Here is a 23,493-nt window from a genome sequence, read left to right as displayed (position 1 = left end):
TGGCCCGACGGGGGGGAAGACCCGCCTTATGACTTCATTACATTATCGCCTTGTCTGACTTCTCAGACAATTCAGCTTACAGACAGAGTAAGAGTAAAGTAAAATTAATCGTGCAAACTTTAAAGAACCCTCTTAATAATTTACATAGATTTAACAATTAATAAAATAAGAGTCATGCATTTAAAACTACTTTTAATGTAGACCTATAAGTATTACCAGCCAAATGTAGGCTACTTAAAGAATCACAAATAAAAGTACCAAGAACTCAGAATTTCACTTATACATTATTAAATATATTGTCGGATTATTACTAATGTTTTAACGTGTAGATCGCTGTTATTGCTGGTGGAGGTGCAGTTAATTTTACTACTTTATATACTGTTGGTGATTTATAAAATCCATATTTTATACAAAAAAAATGTAATCTGCAAAGTATGAATACAATAGTAGTAGTAATATTTCTCCCTGAATTGTACTGTAGAAGTATAAAATGTAAATTCTCAAGTAAAGTACAAGTATCTTAAATGTAATTAGTTATACTCCACTGCTGTAGGCCTAATGTAATAGATGGGTTTGCTTATTTAAGGACAGACAGCGTATTAACTGCAGGTTTACAGGTCAGGCTGGTAGTGTATCCGAGACTCTCTTTAGCTGCACCTAAATTTACATCCAAGAGAACTTATGCATACATGAAATTCAACACCGGTGTTCTGACGATCTATGCTGCCTTGTCGAAAAATGCTACCGTAGCGCAAATCTACAGCAGTCTATCGAGTCGCTCTGCCCTATCGAAAAATGATATATTATATGGTCCCTTTTCCAATCCCATAAAGTTATAACTCTCACAGTATTGTGAGTGTATTTGATTATATTGATAATAATAATAATAATAATATATATGATAACATCATTTCAGGGGTAGCGTATTCTAATATCCCCTATCAAATAATGCTCCCACCATAGAATCATTTTATATTGCATCACTACTCACTCCACATGTACTGTACGGAGATGGGGAGCATGTTGAAATACTATATTATGCCATCTTTATTTAAGATATCAGGGGTAGCGTATTCTGATTAATATATTTTTTTTGATGTTACTGACGATCAGACAATTTCTCGACGGCGTTCCCAACAGCAAGGTTGCACATATTTATGGGCGTGGAAACAAACCACGCTTGTGGGTCATACGCATGCGCAGAACCCCTAAGTAGCACATTTCGGTAGGTAGCATAAATCGACAGAACACCGGCTTCTTAAATGACTACATTGCATAAGACAAATCATCATATTTTACACCATGTCCGGATTAGTCCAGTTTGTTGTGTCGTACACGCAATTATTGAACAACCCTGGCTATAAACGAAATAGAGCATGAGTTCCAGACCTGAAACCATTAATTGTCAATTCACTGATTAGGTGTTGGACAGAAAATGCATCTTTCTTTTATCCTATGAGATAGTAAATTGAATGTTTGTTTTTTTTCATAAGTAATTTGAACACATGTAAGAAATTGTGGACATTTTTCATCAATTTCAGTTTTTTATAAATCAAATGATTAATAAAAAAAAAAACATTAACAGAATAATCAATAATGGAAATTTTAAAATGAATCAAAGTGAACTTGTGGCCCCTCATTGCAGGTAATAGACGACCATTATGAGCTGTCATTTCAGGGATATTTAGAGCCTAAAGAGGGAAAAGTATTTAATGTCAATGTCAAACATACACACAACTCTGTGTACATTTATCTTCTCTCAATCCTATGCTTATAATTATCTGGTGAACCCAGATGAATTATCTTTGGACTATTTCCCCAACCCCCACGTTGGAAACCACTGTAATGAAATTAAAAGCCCCCTGTGTGCATCAGCGTACAGCTGTTACATCAGAGTAGTTACTCCTAAAAAGCACATATCTTGCATGTTTTAAATCTCATTGGATCTCCTGATTTAAAGTACAGACCTTCTGAAGATATACTGGAAATGGTTTACCACTGATCCAGGATCATTAGATTTTTCTGTTAGAAAATTGATTGATCAGTCTTCAACGCTGAATCTCATGGGCAGTACTGCAATAAGTAAAGACCAACATGTTCAATGTGTCTCTTCTGTCATTAACATTTCTATCCCTCCTTTCACCACGGGACTCTCTTCCACTGCAAAAAAAAAAAGAAAAAAAAAAAGACAGGGCGTATCATGATCTGTACAAGTTCTTTATTTTATTGTAAGCACAGCTTTGTAAATGCACAGAGGGAACACAACAGTGAAAACTAGAATGTTACAATAAGAGGAAGGAAAGAAAGACACGATGAAGAGTAGAAGAGGGTCACTTGACAGTTGTTTTTTCATAGCTGTAAATAATACATTTCTACAAATTTCTCAGCAGAGAAAACATAAGTGTGAGGGAGCGAGAGAACGAGAGAGAGAGACTAGGGCACGGGCAACAGAGAGAAAGAGAAAATAAAAACAAGGATGGCCACAGGTGCGCTCGTGCACCCCCCCAGGGACTCTCGTAAATGACACTGTTACTGGATATTCCATTTTAATATCATATAGATACATATCCCCTATGTGATAATACGCCTGTTATACCTAATGTAGTAAGCAGCACACACCCATCTTCCTCCCCATGTTGCCCAGAAGCGGACTGATCCAAGATGAGACAAATGGAGGACACCATAGGTTTTTCTGAAAGGGATGGACATTGTTCACATTAATTTAAAACCACAGTCTCACTATTCTGACTGTCAATAGGACCCCAATAAAAAGTAATTTTTAAAATTTAGTCATGCATAGCCAAGCTCACAATAACCTCCTATACTTTGGAATCTGCCTATGTACTGTGTTTGCTATGAGCAGGCACGACCCACTGCGGCTTGTGTTAGTGCTTGGTTGGTCGTCGTACCTTTTAGGCTAATCAGCACCTTTTTGAGAGAGAGAGAAAGTGTGTGTTTGTGTGTGTGTGAAAGAGAAAGAATACTCCAGACATTAAAAACCGCTGCAGTAAAATCTCATTGTAAAATAAATCCAAACTATGACACAATGTAAATTTACATTCCTTTCTACCTGGCCCTGGTCACTCGCTTTTGAAGACACATGGCGGCACCATTCGTTCGTCTCAGCCCTGTTCTATGAACCTTACCCCCCCACCCAAAAAGAAAAAAAAAAAAAAAAAAGAGAACCATGCAGTTGCACCACTTCCTGTCAACATCAAGATGTTATTCAGAGGGGATACTGTTGTGTTCGGATGTAGAGGAGGTGAAGAGGACGGACATTTCTTCATCCTTGAGTGGTTAGTGTCAAACCTGGGTGGACTATGTGACTGAATGTGTTTGTTTGTTTAATCCAAAGTTAAGAGTTCAGTTCAGTCTGAGATCAGTGGATCCTCAGCGATGGTCAGGAGAACACTCTTCTTCACCACAACTCCCATCTTGTAGTGGAACAGGAAATGTAGAAGCACGGTGTGTACCTGTGTGTGAGTGCAAGCGTACGTGTGGATGTAAGCAGTTTGCTGCTGTGAAAGGGTGTTAAGGATGTGTGTTTTGTTCTCGGTCTGTGTGGGCGAGAGCTCATGAACGGATGGTTTTGGTGGGCAGAGTTCTGAGGTTGACGTGTGGGAGGGCGCTACGTCTCCTATAGGCCGTCAGACGGGGGTTCGCTGCCGCTGGAGCCGGACTGGGCACGCTTGATGTACAGATTCAACAGCTTCAGCTACGGACAGAAAAACAGACAGAGGAGAGACATGTGAATGTGTGTCTTGGAAGTCATACAAGGGGGTACACCGTGGTGAAAATCCAGCCTGTGAAAACACTTAGTACCTCAGATGTGTTGTCATGCATGGTGTTTGTCTTTATGTGACAAATTATTATCTTAGGTTAAAATGTGCCATCTTAAGCTTGTTAATATGTTGAAATTAATACGAAATGACCAGTGCTGGCTGATTCTTCCATACATTGGCTGGCAGTGCTAGAGCTGACCCCACTACGGTGTTAGTGTACGATTGTGGTATATATGACTACTGCATCTGTTTAGGCTTCCTGTCACATGACTATTTTGATGTATTGGGATGAATCTGATCAAGCACTGAGATTCTGCCAAATATACATTTTTTGCTGATCTAATAAACCCCTTTATGTAATTTGTGTTTCCCTGTCTTTATGTTTTTGTATGTCATTTAACAGTCTGTCTGATCTTTTAATAACAGTAGTTTGAATGCAAGAAAGAGACATAACATTAATTCAAATATTAGTTTCAATACAGAAAAATGTGCTTTAATATTTCATAACATTACAAAAAAAGAAAGGAAAATTACTGTTTTTAATCAAGGGAGTCTGGTGGATCTTACTCTAAAAAGGTCTCTCTCTGTAGGGATCATTTCTACACTGTCAGACACTTGTCATAACAATCTGAGACTGTCAGTGGCAAAAACAAGCACTTTACTGGACGTACTTGGGCGCAATTGCCTGCAAGGATTATGTTGCAGACTGGTTTCGCTGCAGCTCGCTGGCTCAATACCCTTTAAGGTGCCATAACATTGATGTAATCAAGATATAAAAGATCTTGCATTAGAACACTGATGAGAAACAACACATTTTCAGCCAACTGGCTTGTGCTAAGTTCACGTTTCTACTGCTTATAGGTCAGGTTACCTTGCTGCTGGAGAGTTGGCTGAGGTGCGGTTTGAGGTCTTCTCCGATCACTGCGTAAATGGCCACCAAGCAGAACACACAGGCTTTCCTCACACTGCTCTCAGAGTTGTCGTAACCCTGTTCACACAGATAACATCGATTACAAACCTGCCAGACACTCTCGTCAAAATGAAGGAGTCTGAGAAACTATTCATGTAGGAAAGCATGGATGGCGTGTGAGGACAGGAGGCACATTTGATTTTTACCAACTTTATGAAAGAAATAACATATTAGCCACTTATGACAAAGCTTTACCAAGATCTAGAATAACTGAGAACTATTGTTTAAACAGAATCACTTGACTGCAAAACATACAAAGAACAATTTGTCTTATTTTTAATAAACCTAGACTGCGATTTTCAGCATCAAAACTAAATGTTAAATATATGGTCTGTGTGTGTTACCTGTATGAGTCCTGGCACTATCTCAGGCAGCAGGCTCATCAGGCCCTCGCGGGGAACCCTCTCCACCACTTTGGTCTGCATCTTGATGGCAGCCAGGTTGATGGGGTAGTCAGCTGACTGGATGATGGGACACAAGACCTTGACACACTGGTCTGGACTAATGGACAACGCCAACATGGCTGCAGTCTCCTCTGCTGCTCGTACCACCTGAAGGAACACACGCAATCATCATCAGTATTGATGGTATGAAAACTTTATTTGGGCTCTTCACTCATCTCTTCACGAATTCTGAAGTTCTCATGATAAAAACAGTTTTTAAGTGAACTCGTCTGCGAGTACATATACCTCCTTGTGGTGGTCTTTGTGAGCCTCCAAGGCCTTCATGATGGTGAGCTCTGCGTAGTTTTTGAACCTCCAGGGCTGCTTGCTGAGAATCTCCCTCAGCACCCGCAGAGCCAGCGTCCGGATCACATGCTGGGAGAATTACAAAGATTGAAGATTAAAAGAGAAAACTTATCTTGGCCTATTTGCACCAGTGTTATCGCAGAAATGAAGCGAGTGCGTGTACCTCTCTGTCGCCCATCGTTTCGAGCAGGAGCAGCAGAATGGTCTTGAAATGTTCGTCCCACACCTGCAGGGTGTTTTCGCGAATCAGCTTCAGCAGTTTGTGCAGCGCTGCTTTCCTCTCCTCAATGCGCTCATTGTGATTGGACAACTCTTTCAGCAGCTCGGCCACCAACTCTGATTGGTCCAAGCTGCTATCTGTTAAGAGACAAAAAAAATGGTACGATCATCATACGATTTGTTTTGTGTGGTACACAGCATGTCTGTTATTTTTCTGACAGGATGTGTATGTATGTACCATCAGTGAGACACTCTGAGTCGTCCATGCTGGTGTCTTTGCGACTGTTTGAAAGGAGAGTCCGAGAAGTGCTCGCGGGCCCCTCGTGGACTGGATGAGAGCAAGGGGGTGTTGAGGAGGGAGGTCTTGTTATCCAGAGCCATGCGGCCTCCTTCCACTGAGTCTGACATTCGGATGTCTGTCCCGCTGTCACCCTGCAGAGATGCAATAAAATAAAAAAAAGTGTGTCACTTTCACAGCTGTATTTTGGTTCATTTGGTCCAGACCAAATAAAAACAAAACAAACAAACAAAAAAACAGATAACACTATTGCCTTTTATTTCACATCTGTTTTATGTTCACACCGACTGTTTTTACAGTTGAACCAAGAGGTGTACACATGGACGAGTCACATGGACGAGTCACATGGACTCACAGCCAACTCATTCATTAGACAGATTTCACAAAAGAACCCAACCAAAAAACATGTTTATTCCATTGGACTGACAAGATATGCTGCACCTTGTGTTTGTTTTAGCTGTCATAAGAAGCAAAGAAATATTTTATTATAAACATTATTAGCCCAGACTGCAACTTCACCTCATCTGTCAAAAAGAGTCTTTAACAATAATTTTGTTTTTTTTTTCTTAACCACACTGTCTGTGGACAGAGGGTGGATACCCTTTGTGATTTTGAGCTATATAAATAAAACTGTACAATTAAAGGAATTTTATTTTAGATTAAATAAATATAAATAAACTTGAATTTACTTGATTAATATTAAAAAGGTGTGAGGTTGCCATGTTTTCACTGTCTTTACTTGGGAACTGCTGAAATACTCAAACTAGAGCGACATATTTTTAGCACTTTTTATAATTTTAGTTTCTCATTTATATGTTCTGATACATCAAGAAAAATGCCAGCACACATTATCTTGCATATTTATTTAGTTATCTTACATATAGATTTTGCTTGGGAGATTACTTTCGACAGTTGACGATCAGCAGATGGATTTTGCTTTCACAGCACAAACAAACGGAGCCAGACCAAGTCGGTCCAGCGGTTTAGACCACATCAGAGTTAAAATGACAGCTTCACAGCGGAATAAATTAACCAAACAAGTAAACACACCAGAATTCCTATGAAGTACACTCAACAGGTTAGGTGTGAAAGCATCCCAAACTGGTACAGATAATGGTCAAAACAAAGGAAACACACACTTTCCAGTTTCACTTTCCAGATTTATTCATCTGGATCACCTGACCAGGAAAAGGTGGTGACATTTCCTTTGTTTACAGCGTGATGTTGTTCTCTAGATGTGATCAAAACAACCCAGTGTTGGGGACTTGTGGACGCTGACATATGGTGAACCACCACGTGAGAAGCGGAGAAGGGTGCAAAGGTTTAAGGTGCTCTTATTTCTGTGTATATTTACACTCAAACCACTAGACGCCACTATCAAGAGTTGTAGTTTGATGAGTCAGGTGTGCTGTGATTGGCAGGCTCATGGCATGTGGGCAGGTTAGATTTCAGATGCACTTCATGCGGAAAATGTCAGGAGGTCACACCTCTGTACTAGAGTACACGATGTTCTTTAAAAAGGGGCTGGGGTTGTTGAGAGAGACTGCAATAAGACCTGGCATATTGGCTGAGGTCATAAATTTGGACTGAACAAGCAGAGTGCCTAGATAAGCACGAGGGAAGGTTCTTGCTGAGAAAACCAAGTCAGGAAAAGTCATTTTCAGCAGTTGGGATCATAACAAAACAAAGATGATTTGATCAGTGGCTAAAGAGGATTACATTTACAGTCCTCAGTCCCATCAACACTTAATGTATGCCTCTCAGTTCCCACGTTATGGGGGGGGAGGGGTGCAACAGATCAGATGTAGGTACCTGGGTGTGTTTAGGCCTTTACACATTTAAGGAATAAAATAAACTGCCAGACAGGAGAAGCTATTTTTACAGCACATAGAGAAATGTCATGACATAACTGGCTCCTTCATATCAAGAAAAACAGATGAAGTGCAAAACTTCATGAAAGAATTCCAAAATGTAGGTAGCTTTTTAAGCTGTGGCGTGGCGATGGTACAGTGGTTAGGACACATGCTTTTGGTGTGAGATTCCTACTGTGACACATCTACCATTGCGTTCTTGAACAAGATACTTAACCCCTCATTGCTCCAGAGGCGTGTGACCTCTGACATATATAGCAATTGTAAGTCGCTTTGGATAAAGGTGTCAGCTAAATGAATAAATGTGATGTGAATGTAAGCCTACTTGTGGGCTGCCATGCTTCACACAATCGTGTAAATGTTTCACTTTTGTTATGTCACTATAATAGAGTGAGAAAATCTCATTTAAAACCAAAAGATGTTGCTGACAATTACAGAAAAAACAAAAACAAAAAAAACCTTCCTTCCCAAGAATATCTTACACAAGCTCCAACAGTTCCAAGTCAGCCTCGACACATACTGATCAACACATCCACCTGTCTGCTCTACTGACCTCTTCGCCCTCCCGCCGTTGGACGGGTTCATTCATGTCCTCTTGGCTGCGGACGCTGAAGTTCTGGATCGCCTCGGTGACACCTTTCAGTGAACTGTAGATGTCCTCCGAGTTCATGTTCTCTGTGTCGTAGTCAAATGCACTGCACATAAACGAGATGAGAAAAAGGGACACTGAGCCAGGTCTGCACAATTACAGCTGAAGTGAGTAATCAAACTGTCCTGCTAAATACTGTCCCGTCCCCCCAAGTATGATACGCGTTTCATATGGTATTCCTACTATTCTTAGAATAAATCTGACTGAAATACGTGTAAGAGTGGAAACAATCAAAAATAAAACTACAAAACAGTATTGATATCTAAATTACTGTGCATATTTTTTTACATTCTTAACTAGATGTATAAAAGGAAGAAGCAGCCCAGAGTCATTCTGTCTCTAATGTGGTTTACTTGATATAAACGTCTGTAGACTTTACTCTTTTCTACTGCTCTTGCTAATATGTAAACGATTGTTAGATGGATTTTCCATTTTTATGAATTGTGCTAAGTAGAGGTGTAAAGCTTGTGTGTGTGTGTGTTACCTTGGTGAGGGGGTATTCTGGGAGGTGTTGGTGGGGGAAGTGACCGGGCTGGACCAGCTGGCTGGAGATCTAGGGGTGTGGCGCGTAAGAGGGCTGCCCATTGGTGCCTAAGGACAGGATAAAAACAATACAATAAAAAAGTTATGTTAGAAAGAAGTATGCTATTAAAATTTTGGTTTAATGATTGACAACTATAGCAATATAGTAATGTGCGTGTCTGAAATACTCCCTCCCCCTCGTGTGAACTGACCAGTGTGTGTGTGTGTGTGTGTGTGTGTGTGTGTGTGTGTGTGTGTGTGTGTGTGTGTGTGTGTTTTACCTGTGCAACATTGCCAGTGTTCTTCAGATGGTTTTGAAGCAGCTTGGTGGCTCCGTCCTGAAAGGTTTTGGGCAGAGCTGCCAGCAGCATGGTGAACTCTGGAGTGTTGAGCTGGAACAACGAGATTAGCACAGACTGGGCTGCCTGTAAAAAACAAAATACTATTGGTTAGAAAGACTTTTGAAAGACATTCCACTGACTTTCCTGCATTTGTGTGTATTAGTAAATCAAAGGGTTCTTTCCAATAACAGGAGAATCAACTGTAGGAATAAAGTATGTTCATCTCCAAACTATCAGGTTTGTGTGTCAGTACTTTTCTGACGTCAGAGCTCTTGGGTTCAGTTGTCCAGGTGATGATGCGGGAGACGGCCAGCCGAGTCTCACTGGAGTTCACGAAGTCTGGAGCTTCCATCTGTATCGCCAGAGTCTCAATATACTTCAGAATGGCCACCTTCACCTGCAACACACATTTATAAAAATCATCAGTATGTTGGGTGAAAACAAAGACACAGCATGGCCAATATTCACCCGAAAAAACACAAATACAGTCATAGCAAAACTTCAAACACAAGCCTGAAAAAGTGACCACACACGTCAGCATGTACAACCACGGCAGACTGTGCAACTCTTGCAGGTCTGAAAATCGAATGATCTGATGAATCAGTTAGAGAAGATCAAAGTGCATTCAAGGTCATGCTTTAGGAAAACAAAATCAATCAAAAGAAAAGCAAATGACAGATGACAAAAACCAAAGGAACTATTTAATGCAAACATTCACCGCTGGCTCCAAAACGCCACAACAACTGACTCCTGCCCTGATTTTCCTCCATCTCTCTCCCCTTCTCCGTCTCTCTACATTATGCACCTCAAGGACCAGAATTTCCTCCAAATCACTTAGCAGCACCGTGCGCGCCATATAATTGCTCCCCCCGGAGCGCACTGACCTGGGAGGACTGGCTCCAGGCTGCGGCCTGCTCGTCTAGAGAGCAGGCATGGCGCCGCGCTCTGGGGGGGAACAATTTTACCCCGGACCCTCCCCTGCCTCGCCCACAACACGAGCTCCGTACAGGCTTCAGAGAGAGAGAGGAGAAGCACCGCGTCAATCAGACAGAAAGGGAGACAGGGACAGGGAAGGGCAGGGAGAGACAAGAGAGGAAACGGAAGAGGAAGGAGGAGGGAGCAGAGAGTATAAGAGGAGTAAAAAGATTGGAAGGTAGGCTTGGGCGTCATTTAAATTTTACAATATTCTGAAAATCTGGTAGTACACACTGTAATTGTCATATGATGGCAGCAAAGAGCTGTGATGCCAAATTAACCAACATGAATCAGTGAGTTATGAAGCTTCATGCAACTGTTCAAAGCAGCTTTACATATTTATACTGTCTCATGGTATATATATCGTCACATTGCCCTACCCTAGCCTGTGATGTGAGCTGTGAGGTCCTGAACAGAGAATTTAAAATCATTTTTCTTCAGGCCACACAGCAAGTCCACTTCCTACTGCATGTCAAATGAAGGGTGAGTAAATTTATATTTGGGGCAGGAGGGTGAAATTTTAGTGATGACAATATCTTTCATTCCCAAGCCTACCTGGAAGGCAAAGGAAGAGGGAGACTGACAGGAATGAAAAAGTGGTGAGAATGTGGTGAAACATCAGGCAGGAAAAGGTGTGGGAGGGGGCAGAGCGAGAGAGAAATAAAGAGGTAATGAGGACGAGGAGTGAGGGATGAAGAAGCAGAAATTGCTTGTCAACCGTCGTAAGGACAGTTGGGAGAGGTGATACTGGTGAGGCAAGAAGTTGCTTTAACAGAAGGATTAGTGAGAGAGAGGAAAGTACAAGACAATGGATAAGGAGGAGTGTCCACATCAATGGCTATCCAATCACAGCCCAGGATTCAGGGTTTTTTTGTTTGTATTTTTTGAGAGGCAGCACCAGCATGGGCAGGTACGAGGTCATATCAGTACAGCAGTTACCATGGTTACACAGTTCCCTAGTTTCAAGCCTCATGTCCATCCTCCCCTCCCGTATGCAGACCTTCACACAGGCAGCTCTCTTTCTCGTGGACACACACACACAAACTATTTACCTTGAGGTTGGGTGTCTGTGTCTGGTCCACAGTGAATCGCATGAGAATAGTAAACTGGAGGTCGTTGGGGAAAGACTCTCTGTCAGAGAAGAAAGAAATTCAAATTAAACCTCCAGTACACACAGAAACACATCTAGAGTAAAAGGATCTCGACAGGTTAAGATAAATGAGTGTGTAACTACAAAAGTCAGAGGTAAAAGGATGGCCTGTTGTTCCTTTCTCTTGCTAAAACCACCATTTGTGTATGTACGAAAACACGAGAGAAAAGGAAGCATCGGGCCTCGTGCAAGAACATTTTTGTATTTTTATCTTACTGTCTCATGCTTTTTTTTCGTTTGTATAACTGTAAATGACGTGTAAACATGATGAGTGCCTTCTGTGGGTAAATGAGCACGTATTCATGAGAATTGTAAATTAGCATAATACCGTATAAGGCTGCGCAAGTTTGGAGACTGAAGTCCTGCGGACATCCTTAAAGGAAAGTATATCCTTTAACAGTGTCAGCAGTGGAGTTGGGTGAAAATGGTTGTATTCGTGTGTCTGTCTGCAGAGTTACAGCTCTAAAAAGTTTCACATTTGCAGAAGCACAGCCCGATGTACAGTGGGTACGGAAAGTATTCAGACCCCTTTAAATTTTTCACTCTTTGTTTCATTGCAGCCATTTTCCACAAATCAAAAAAGTTCATTTTATTTCTCAGTAATGTACACTCAGCACCCCATCTTGACAGAAAAAAACAGAAATGTAGAAATTTTTGCAAATTTATTAAAAAAGAAAAACTGAAATATCACATGGTCATAAGTATTCAGACCCTTTGCTCAGTATTTAGTAGAAGCACCCTTTTGATCTAATACAGCTATGAGTCGTTTTGGGAAAGATGCAACAAGTTTTTCACATCTGGATTTGGGTATCCTCTGCCATTCCTCCTTGAAGATCCTCTCCAGTTCTGTCAGGTTGGATGGTAAACGTTGGTGGCCAGCCATTTTCAGGTCTCTCCAGAGATGCTCAATTGGGTTTAAGTCAGGGCTCTGGCTGGGCCATTCAAGAACAGCCACGGAGTTGTTGTGAAGCCACTCCTTCGTTATTTTAGCGGTGTGCTTAGGGTCATTGTCTTGTTGGAAGGTAAACCTTCGGCCCAGTCTGAGGTCCAGAGCACTCTGGAAAAAAGGTTTTCGTCCAGGATATACCTGTACTTGGCCGCATTCATCTTTCCCTCGATTGCAACCAGTCGTCCTGTCCCTGCAGCTGAAAAACACCCCCACAGCATGATGCTGCCACCACCATGCTTCACTGTTGAGACTGTATTGGACAGGTGATGAGCAGTGCCTGGTTTTCTCCACACATACCACTTAGAATTAAGGCCAAAAAGTTCTATCTTGGTCTTATTTATCACCATCTTGGAGTCCTTCAGGTGTTTTTTAGCAAACTCCATGCGGGCTTTCATGTGTCTTGCACTGAGGAGAGGCTTCCGTCGGGCCACTCTGCCATAAAGCCCCGACTGGTGGATTGCTGCAGTGATGGTTGACTTACTACAACTTTCTCCCATCTCCCGACTGCATCTCTGGAGCTCAGCCACAGTGACCTTTGGGTTCTTCTTTACCTCTCTCACCAAGGCTCTTCTCCCCCGATAGCTCAGTTTGGCCGGACGGCCAGCTCTAGGAAGGGTTCTGGTCGTCCCAAACGTCTTCCATTTGAGGATTATGGAGGCCACTGTGCTCTTAGGAACCTTAAGTGCAGCAGAAATTTTTTTGTAACCTTGGCCAGATCTGTGCCTTGCCACAATTCTGTCTCTGAGCTCTTCAGGCAGTTCCTTTGACCTCATGATTCTCATTTGCTCTGACATGCACTGTGAGCTGTAAGGTCTTATATAGACAGGTGTGTGGCTTTCCTAATCAAGTCCAATCAGTATAATCAAACACAGCTGGACTCAAATGAAGGTGTAGAACCATCTCAAGGATGATCAGAAGAAATAGACAGCACCTGAGTTAAATATGAGTGTCACGGCAAAGGGTCTGAATACTTATGACCATGTGATATTTCAGTTTTTCTTTTTTAATAAATTTGCAAAAATTTCTACATTTCTGTTTTTTTCTGTCAAGATGGGGTGCTGAGTGTACATTACTGAGAAATAAAATGAACTTTTTTGATTTTTGGAAAATGGCTGCAATGAAACAAAGAGTGAAAAATTTAAAGGGGTCTGAATACTTTCCGTACCCACTGTAAACTAAACCACGACAACAACAACCATTAATCTGTCTCTGCCAATATATCAGCTTGCTGTCACTCTATTCCAAGGGCCCAATGCGCTAATCCAAAAGATTACACTGCTAGCTGACCTTATTATATTCAGAGACTAATTAAACAGTGCATCATCTAAGTTGTTTTGCAGTGCGAGATGTTCATATTGATAATGTGGCGTTATAGCATTAATAACCAATTCAAATGAATGATTATATTGTTATGTAGGTATTACGCCCCATCGTTATTAGGTTATATGAATACATTTAGAATTATATTTTAATTCAAACTCCAGAGTCAAACTGGACAATGTCAACATAATTTATGAAGTGTAATTTATATAGGATTGCTTCAAAATTACATTCCATTAGTGAAAATATAGGTAGGGAAAACAGCTGACTAATTCCACTTGACTCCTGCTTCAGGACTGGACCAAATTGTGTTCTTACCCAAGAGAAAATTCTAAATACAAGAAAACTGGTGAAAGTTCTCCAAAATCACTTGTACAAGCCACTTCTGTCAAATCTGTTTATATGAGTGGTTCTTGCATGAGGCCCAATGATCCTCAGAGGCCTATCTATTCTTTATATGTAAACAAATAATCTAAGAGCAAACTAGCATTTAAGAGCTTTCAAAAACATCTCAAAGGCTTCTTGAGATGTGACTGAGAGCTTTGAAAAGCTGACCTTGGAGCTTAAATAATGTTGTTACACTTACTATTCCCAAAGGCCAAGAGTGAACTTTCACGCTCAAATATAATTTTACTACATACTTATACTTATGTTACCCATGGGTCAACAACCTACATGCCCTAATGTCAGTCTATATAGCGTGACACCTACCGTGTGACATCCAGGGCTCTCTGAACTTTGGCCTGTACGGAGCCCAGCAGGTCAGCTCCCATCTTCTTCAACAGCTGTGTGAGCAGGACGAACAACCAGTCCTGCAGATCCTCCTTATGGACATGGATGAAATCTACCAGTGTCTCCAGGAACATGCTGAACACCTACACACACACACACAGTTTGGGTCAGACTCAGTCATTCACTCAACAATTCACGTTTCATGCACACATGCAAGTAGTCATGTATTTAGAGGATAAAGTTATAGCATCATGTGAGAGTAGCATTAGTTCCCATTGTGAAGTTAGTGGTTATTATCATTGCAGCAGCCCACCTTCATTCCCAATCACCAGTTAAACTTAAATCACCCAAATTAATAATAATCATATTAATATTAGAAGACAACCACAATGAGACAGTTAATTACTTGACAAGAATTAACACCAATCAGACTGCATGGTGATCGTCTCTACATGCCAGTGGTTGATTTCAGCAGGACAGTATCGTTACAGGCAACATTATGTGAGGAGGGTTAGTGACTGTTACGTTGTTGCCCTGATAAAGGGTTATCCAATCAGATGAATCTATCCAAACACAATGTACAAGCACAGTAACACTGATTGGCCAAACTTACTCTCTACAGAGAGTTCCAGAGGGTGGCATGGGGGAGAGAGAGACACATCTGTTAGCATCCTGACAGAGAACACCCAAGTGTTCGTTCAACAATCTTGACTTTCAATCCAACATTTGCAAAATGGACAAAAAAAGACCAACAACATCTTGAAAAAACGTGAAGTGATGTTTTGTGCACACTAGGAAAAAAAAACTGAGAACTGAAAGATATCTTGAAAAACATGGGAGATGAGAAAGAAGAAGTGGGGATAGAGAGATGAAGGCAGAATCCACGGTGAGATGCAGTACCTTGAAAGAGGCTGAGCTTATACTGGATTCTGCTGTGCCGTACACCCTGCCGGAGTCTCGCTGAAATTCATCAAATCGTCAAATGTCAAACGAGGGGAAAAGGGTGGGGGGGGGCTCACACACCTTACGACATGTGTGAGGCAACGGGCACTCAAAAATGCCGAAAGAAAAGTGTCAGTGTTAGAGAGGGCGAACCGCAGCTGGTTAGACGGAGACAGGAGCTGCCAGCCCAAACATGTGCTTGTATATTCACGTGCGTCTGAGTGTGTGTGCGGTCAGTGTCGTCGCTGCAGACTGCAGGGAGGGGGCGGAAGAGAGGGAGTGGCAGTGAATGCAGTGAGCACAGCATTTGGCTGATGAACAGAGATAGAGGAACACCACAGGACAGCGGAGAGTGTGAGGTCACACGCAGGCATGGCATGCCATTAGAAAACTGTCGCACACTCTGCATGCCTGTGTTTATGTTTGAGTGTGTATATCCGTGTGTGTACATCGGAGAACAGGTTTTGACCCGTTTATCATGTCTTTATCTCTAAACGTATTCAAAATACTTTATTTAACAATACTGACTCCTAAAATGTGTCTGTGTGAATTAACAAGCAGGGCATTGTCTTTGTTTTGGCAGAATCCGGTACAGTGAAGGATGGCGGGATAAACAAAGTATGGGGAACCAAAATAGAAATCAAAGTGGGTGAATCATGGATCTATTTGAAATGATATTGTAAATGAGTGCTGTGCGTCTTTGTGTGAGCACTTGTGCTTCATGCATTCATACCTTACTGTGAGGGTCAGCAAACATCCTGGTGAAGATTTCACACAGCCTCTTCAACTCCACCCGACTGCACATCAAAACAACAAAATAACACAGTTAGGTGAAAATCAACAATCATTTTATCTCTTGGAAAACACATTTGCCTGTTCTGCTGCTGACCTGAGGGTGCGTTGGTTCTTGAGCAGCGCCTGAAGGCCCAGCAGCCCCTCCTTCCTCTCTGACCAATTGGCACTGGCACAGCGGTTCAGCACCTGACAGGAACCACAAAAAGGCCTGTTGAGACTTCTATACAGCGGGAAGTAATGATATTAAGAAAAGTTGAGCTTGATACTGAGGTGAAATGGTTTCCTGGTTTTTCAGATTTAGAGGATAGAAACATTTACATCAGAACAAGTGTGGAACTGAACTCCAATATCAAAGACTGTATGAATCTCAGTGATCCAGTTCCTTCACTAATGGCACAGATTTCCTCACTGCATAGTTGCAGTGCCCCAAATCAAAACCAAATTTCCCTGAACTGTTACCAGACTTGTGTGTTTATTAGGGATGGGGATTGTTCATTTTTATTGACACTGATACCCTTATTGAGACTGCTTAATGATCTGATTCTTTATTGATACTTTACTATTATTTGGTGACGGTTATTTGGCAAGAGCAGACCCAACGGGCATGAGGTGGGCCTGCACGGTATGAGAAAAATATTCAATGTGCGATAACATTGTTTGAAATGACATATGACTTGCAATAAATAAACACATAATGAAGTGTGCATATTAGCGCTAACCTCGGCTACGTCTTCTGTCTGTCTCATGTACGTGGGGATGGCTCCTCCGTTCCTGGAGCTGTAGGATCTCTCCGAACAGGCGCTTGATGCATCACTATTAGCGTCATCATCGGAGTACATGCTGTAGTTCTCGTACCGCCGCCGTGCTGGCTTCTTCTGTAGGTGAAGGACAGGAGAAGTGGAAAGGACATGAAATTAAAATGAAAGTTAAGACAGAGTAATAACAAGGCACAGGCAGAAAACATGCTCACTCACACACCTAGCTTGACGGAACACAACACAGCTAAACGCACACACACACACACACACACACACACACACAGGACACACAGGTAAGAGGCGGGGGAAGAAGCTGACCTTGGACCGCATGTCTCCCAACAGCTGACAGCATTAAACAGAGGTAGAACCAGGGTTAGTTAACACACACACACACTCCAGGAGGTGTGCGCTGCATATGGTGACAGCTTACTGAAATGTGCAAAGAGTGGTTATGCGTTTTTTTATGTATATGTGTTGGGGAAGTGTATGCGTTTTCATACCAGTGCATCTGCGAGAGCCTCTTCTACGTCGGAGCCCGTGTTGAGGACCCTCATGGCACTGACTGAGGAAGAGAGACGACTGGACTGACTGATGCCAAAACCTGATCCTGTAGAGAGTCAGACGGAGTGGGAGGAAGAGGGACAGCAGGAAAGCAAACGTTAGACTTGAGACCTGAAATTGCTAACCCCATTCTCTCACTCATCGAGGTGGTTCTCATTTGTCCACTGATGATCCAGTCATCCTCCATCTTTCTCCTCATCATCCATTCTCTGACATTTCCTCAAACCACACACACACGCTACATTTCCTTTCATGAGTCGAGCCTGTAAGTCGATATGATGACTTGTTAGGTGACACTGCAGGTGCCACTGGGGGAGAAAGAATGATCGACAGAAAACACAGGTGTGTGTGTTGGTGTTTCTGCAGAGAGGGGCAAGGGCAAATAAAGAAAACAAATGGTAAAACTGGCAGAATGGCTGTCAACTGAACAGGCGGAAACATGCGATTCCACTGGAGGGTGTCGACATCCTGGAGCTGAAGGTAAAAAACAAACAAAAAAAAACTGAGGCTGATGGACAAGAAAAGAAACAGGATGACACATAATACAGGAGAAGATGCGTGGCACAAGAGAGAACAATAAAAAAAAAACAAACAAAAAAAAAAACGGCGCGAACAGAAATTGAGGCGAAGTGGGTGGGTGAGGTACGGGGAAATAGATGTACTCAGCCTTCACCTGCTGCCCCAAAAGTATCAGGTGTGTGGAGAGCTCCGGTGGAGCGAGAGTAGCTCCGCGTTGCTGCAACCAAGATTAAAAACACACAGAGTTTAACACTCGCGCGAGCACGCACACGCACACACATACACACACACACACACACAAAACCCTAGAGTAGAAAGAAAGGATGAAAAACATGCAAGTGATTTCTTTTTCTTTTTTTTTTATTCACCCTCAACTTTCTAAACGATTGACATTTTAATGTTTTTAGTTTAAATCAGACACTGAATTAAAAAAAGCCTACAGTACTTTGGTTTGAGCTAACTTTAAGAAAAGAAAGGTTTCTCTTCTCCTTTGATGTCTTATCGTCTCATCCCTCCTGTGTATCTGTCCACTACTGCTACTCACCAAGGGGCGTGAAGGAGCGTACAGGGCTGGTGTCCCGGCTGCTCTCCCTGCTGGCCTCTCTGCTGCAGCCCTGACTCATACTGGGCCGAGGGATACGACTGCCCCGAGCTAACGGTGCCGGTTACAACACCGCACCGAAAAGATGAGGGGGACACGGGGGAAGGAAGAGCAGCGGAGGGAAGAAAAGTGGTAGGTAAGAACACAAAGGAGAAGGGACATGAAGACGACAACAAAAAGACAAAAGAAGAAAGACAAACATGAGTAGTGACAAAGAAGAGAGAGGGGAAGGAACATGGATAAAGACATAAATAAGACAAACGTGGAAAAAGGCAAAAGTGACAAACTGACAGGAACAACAAAGAATATGAGGACAGGTCTACTGGCCCTGAGGGAGCATCTCAACAGCAACAACAAGAAGTCACCTCAGAGGACTGAGATTAGGACTGCAACTAAATTATTTTCATGAACAATTAGCAATTGGAGCAATTATAGTCTTGATTAGGGCGGCAACTAGAGATCATCGTCATTATTGATGAATCAATCGATTAGCTTTATGGTTTACAGTGTAGTCATTTGGTCTATAAAATAGTCCTCAAATGTCCTGTTTTGTCCGTCAAACAGAACAAAATCCAACGATATTCAGTTTACAATGATAGTAAATAATAAAATGGGAGAGGCTAGAATTAGAAAATGTTTGGCATTTGTTTATCAGATTACTTAAAGGTGACCTAATATGCTTTTCAATATTTTCTATCATATCTATAATGTTACAATGTCAGAAGTTCATGTTAAACATGGCCAAAGCTTCAAATAATGAGGTAAACATAGTCACATAACTACAATATAGGGCTGGAAATGTGGTAGAATAGGTCACCTTTAAATGATGAATCACTGAAATAGAAGGAGATAAACTGACTAATCGTTTCAGCTGGTTCATCAAAAGTTTTCCAAAGAGCCCTAGGTGAAGTCATTGCCTGATTTGTGCAAAATATGAGTTTACTACCAAAGTTCACAGCAAAAATTCACATTTTAGAAGCTGGAACCTGTGAATTTTGGGCATATTAGCTTAAAACAAACAAATTTCGATGAACAATTACATCAATTATCCGAATTGCTGCACATTAATTTACTCTTGATCGACTAATTGTGTCAGCTCCAGATGAGATGCACCTAAAAGAAGCACAGGACTGCTGGACTCAAACGGTCCAATAATCACAAACACTCAGGCGATCTCCCTGTGTCTCACACACAAACACACAGAATAGAAAAGGAAGCGATATGAGATGAGTATAGCGATCGAGGGGGGTGAGCGAGGGGAGAATCTGCGTTTTTCATCCAGTAGCATCGCAATCATCTTGTATTGCTTTGTTCATCAGCTTCAGCATCTACCCAGCCAATCAGGGTTAATCAGCCTACCAAAGGGTTACAATGCCCTGATGATGCTTCGCTGATCCTGCTAGGAGGTTCATTCGCTGGTTAGTAAAGAGAGGGAGGAGGTACGTTTATAATGCGTGGACATCTGCTGATCACAGGCACCCATCACCACAACAACACAGCCATAAAGCCAGAGACAGGTTAGAGGGACGGGTTCTATGATGCTCAGGCGGTGAGCAACAGCTTGATGGAGGGGTGGGGAAGATGGGGGAGATTGTGAGATTTGTTGTGATGGATAGAGATTTAGAATGATTTTAAGATGAGGATGAGAATAGACTGAGGTAAAGAGATGGACAGCAGGATGGTCTGGGTCGAGGTCTGAGCCTTACCTCCTCGGCTCGCTCCGTTGTAGATGGAACTAATGCTGGAAGGAGCTAGACGACAGAAGCAGCAGGGGCAGGTAGAGAAGGACAGGGAGAAGAACAGAGGAGGAAAAGGTAGAGACGGAGCAGGAGGGGGAGAAAAGTTCAGCTGAGATCCAAAAATACATGGACGACTGGCTGTAGTGTGTGACGTTTGTAAGATATCACTGAGTGTCTAAATCATTGGCAAGCTGCGTTTTTAAAAACAAAACCTTTGAGTAGTTGTAAAAAAATAAAATAAAATACACGTAGCAGAAAGACAAATATATTAAGGATGAACTTTCATTATTCAGTTGAAATGAATGAAATATAAACAAGGCTTCCCGTTATGAAACTATAATGGTTTACTTACCAACAGACAGGCGGGTGGGGGAGGAGTCTCTGGAGCAGCCCTGGCTGCGGGGGATGCGGCTGCGTCTGTGTCCATCCCCAGCCAGCACCCTGTGGGCCCCTGAGCTCATGGTGCTCAGGGCCGTACTCGTCAGTACACGACCCGGGGAGCCGCTCCGACTGCCAGCTTCAGAGAGACGCAGAGACGGAAGAGGACAAAATACAAAGTAAAAATCAGAGTCTTACCCAGGCAACACATGGCATTTTAACAGTTAAAGTTACAGAGAAACTTAACGAATCCTCCTTTAAAGTAAGGATCTTATTTTTAAAAATGGCAACTACCTCTGTACATATACTACTGACAAAGACAGCTGCTACTGCCCTCCACTTAGTGGCACTAGTCTCCAAGCATGTTTTGGCAAATGTCTTAACATACAGTATGAACATCAAAAATAGAAGGAACTAAATGGCAAACAGTGTTGGATGTCATTGGAAAGAGGATTCTTTGGGCTAGGAGAGTTGAAACCCACACCAAGAGAAAGTGCATTTTAATCTAAACAATGCCTTTTGTTTGGAAGTGTAATAAAAACAAAATAAATACAACATATTAAAACTGACAACATGACAATTTTAGAGACAACGCTCCTGTCTTTTGGAAGATACAGGAGAATACAATGAAAATATGATAAGAAAGGTCTATATTTCTCCTCCCCATGACATCCTGTCTCCAAATGCAAAACCCACAGTGTGTGTCAAACTCTACAATGACTCACATTTCTATCAACCTGAAGACAAACAGTTGAGGAGAAGCTGCTCTGCAGTGCTGAATATGAAGTGCAAGAACAGGCTTTTGGGGAACAAGCTCCATGAAGCTGGACTGTGACTGATTTCAACATGACTGAAAATGAGCACGTAGACCAGACTCACTCTCACTCTCTCTCATTGACACACAAAAAGCCAACTAAAGCCACACACACAAAGTCTGTTTCTAGGTACGACTACCTAGTGACACAGAGCTAATTAAATACATCTAAATGACAGGAAAAAAGCTAAATAGGGATTGTTGTGGTATCTTCTGTGGTAATCTTGAGTTCCACTTATAACTTAGACTATGGTTGTTGCTGATACTTTTAATCAAGTAAAGACAAAAAAGTATATAAGTGGAACTACTCTGACCTCTTGAGAGTATTTCTAGTATTTCTTGTCATCTCTCCCCTCCTTTCTTCCCTTATCTCCTTATATTTATGGATACACAAAGCTATTGTTGATTCTACAAATGGCTGTAAGGGTTAGAAAAACTTTTTTTGTTTTACAAACTGTTGCTAAGATGATCAGAACGATTTGCTTGGGATCTAAAAATAAAAGATTTTGGAAAAATTAATTCCACTAGATAAAGGCTGTCTTTTTACAGGTGACAAAACATCGTCTTCTCAATCTTTAGGCTACATCCAGGCACACATGTGAGTGCAGAAACACAAGGCTCCCAAAGCAGTGTGATTAGCATGATCATAGAACAGCCACATTAACGGTCTGTGACTACAAATCCCAGCATGCCTCAGCTCGAGTGAGAGGAGCCTTAAGTGACCTTTCTGAGTGCACGTGAAGGAGGGAGAAGTCAGTGCAACAGAGGAAAGGCAGTAAAGATAAAGAGAGCGGGTAAAAAAAAAAGAAGTAGCGTTGTAATCTTACCACCAACAGGGTTAGCAGACTGAGATCCTGAGCCATTAAGCCCATTGGTTGGGAGGAGGGGGAAGCAGAGGCGAGGGGGAAGGAATAGCAGATTAAACCAGATGAATTATGAGTGTTAGCGCAAAAAAATGGGAGTCAGAACAAAGAGTACGATGGGAGCGCATCCTGGTGTTCCATATAAAGAATGAAGACGAGGCTGAAGCAAATCCATGTATTGAAGAGAAAACAACTATTTGAACATGTGTTGCTAAAAACAAACACACACACTGGACCAGCTGCAGATGAGAGCCTGGGAAAAGCAGTGCATGTTGGGAAACAGCTGGCATACGTATGAAGCAAAGCCAGTTCACAATGAGGAAAAGAAAATGCCTCAAAGTAAATATGCTTAACAATATCCATACACTCAATCTCTCACGCACACACACACACACAAATATTTCTCAGCCTCTGTTCAGCTGCCATTTCCTCTGTTTCTGTTAGTCTGTTGTTCTGAGATTTAGTCTTTTATCTAGATGTCCAGATATGATTGGTGCACTGGGCTTAGGTCCAATCACTGTTCAGCACAAAAGCCATCACGCTAATAAGCGGCTTGAGTTCCTTCATGAAGTTTTTTTAATGACCTAAAATGACAGCCAGAGCCAGGCTAGAGCAGCCGAAATAAACTGTCCACCACACCATCCTCAGTGATGAGACACAGCATGCACAGGAAAACACACCCCCACTCATTTCCTCTTTACACAACACACCTTGGTCAGAATGAGAGCAATAGCAGGTGGGCCACCATTCCCACAGACAGACACACACACAGACACACACACACACTCTGACACACAAACAGAATACCTGGTGTGCAATCGGATTCGTCGGAACCTGAAGGCACAAAAACATTTACATGGAGCTTATCGTCACCGTGAAGGCAGCAAGAACTCAAACTCCACAACAAGAGCCTGACAAACTACGAACACACTCCACACCAAGCAGCTCACACACCCCATTTTCTGTTGCAGTGTGTTTGTTGTGTTTGTATGTAAG

The 23,493-nt window shown here is 42.0% G+C and overlaps 1 protein-coding gene across 1 annotated transcript in view; it reads right to left on the bottom strand.

The window, feature by feature from the left end:
• Positions 1 to 2,198: 2,198 nt before the first annotated feature.
• The window catches only part of clasp2 (cytoplasmic linker associated protein 2), a 61,080-nt gene continuing 39,785 nt past the window's right edge, over positions 2,199 to 23,493 (bottom strand). The window contains 26 exon segments of the mRNA XM_038724977.1: positions 2,199 to 3,715; positions 4,654 to 4,770; positions 5,097 to 5,303; positions 5,442 to 5,570; positions 5,665 to 5,858; positions 5,959 to 5,987; positions 5,989 to 6,152; positions 8,443 to 8,584; positions 9,023 to 9,129; positions 9,342 to 9,485; positions 9,655 to 9,798; positions 11,429 to 11,507; positions 14,507 to 14,670; positions 15,141 to 15,143; positions 15,428 to 15,487; positions 16,203 to 16,266; positions 16,359 to 16,450; positions 16,984 to 17,139; positions 17,341 to 17,364; positions 17,523 to 17,629; positions 18,257 to 18,319; positions 18,647 to 18,754; positions 20,410 to 20,454; positions 20,795 to 20,959; positions 22,462 to 22,488; positions 23,305 to 23,331. Of these exon segments, the coding sequence (XP_038580905.1) occupies positions 3,638 to 3,715; positions 4,654 to 4,770; positions 5,097 to 5,303; positions 5,442 to 5,570; positions 5,665 to 5,858; positions 5,959 to 5,987; positions 5,989 to 6,152; positions 8,443 to 8,584; positions 9,023 to 9,129; positions 9,342 to 9,485; positions 9,655 to 9,798; positions 11,429 to 11,507; positions 14,507 to 14,670; positions 15,141 to 15,143; positions 15,428 to 15,487; positions 16,203 to 16,266; positions 16,359 to 16,450; positions 16,984 to 17,139; positions 17,341 to 17,364; positions 17,523 to 17,629; positions 18,257 to 18,319; positions 18,647 to 18,754; positions 20,410 to 20,454; positions 20,795 to 20,959; positions 22,462 to 22,488; positions 23,305 to 23,331 (2,639 nt within the window). The 3' untranslated portion in view covers positions 2,199 to 3,637.

The sequence above is a fragment of the Micropterus salmoides genome, unplaced genomic scaffold (assembly GCF_014851395.1).
Source record: "Micropterus salmoides isolate LMB-PRFRI ecotype aquatic unplaced genomic scaffold, ASM1485139v1 Ms_hic_scaffold_17, whole genome shotgun sequence".
Taxonomy (NCBI): domain Eukaryota; kingdom Metazoa; phylum Chordata; class Actinopteri; order Centrarchiformes; family Centrarchidae; genus Micropterus; species Micropterus salmoides.
The sequence above is the reverse complement of the archived record's forward strand: the minus strand, read 5'-3'. Positions and strand labels throughout refer to the sequence as shown.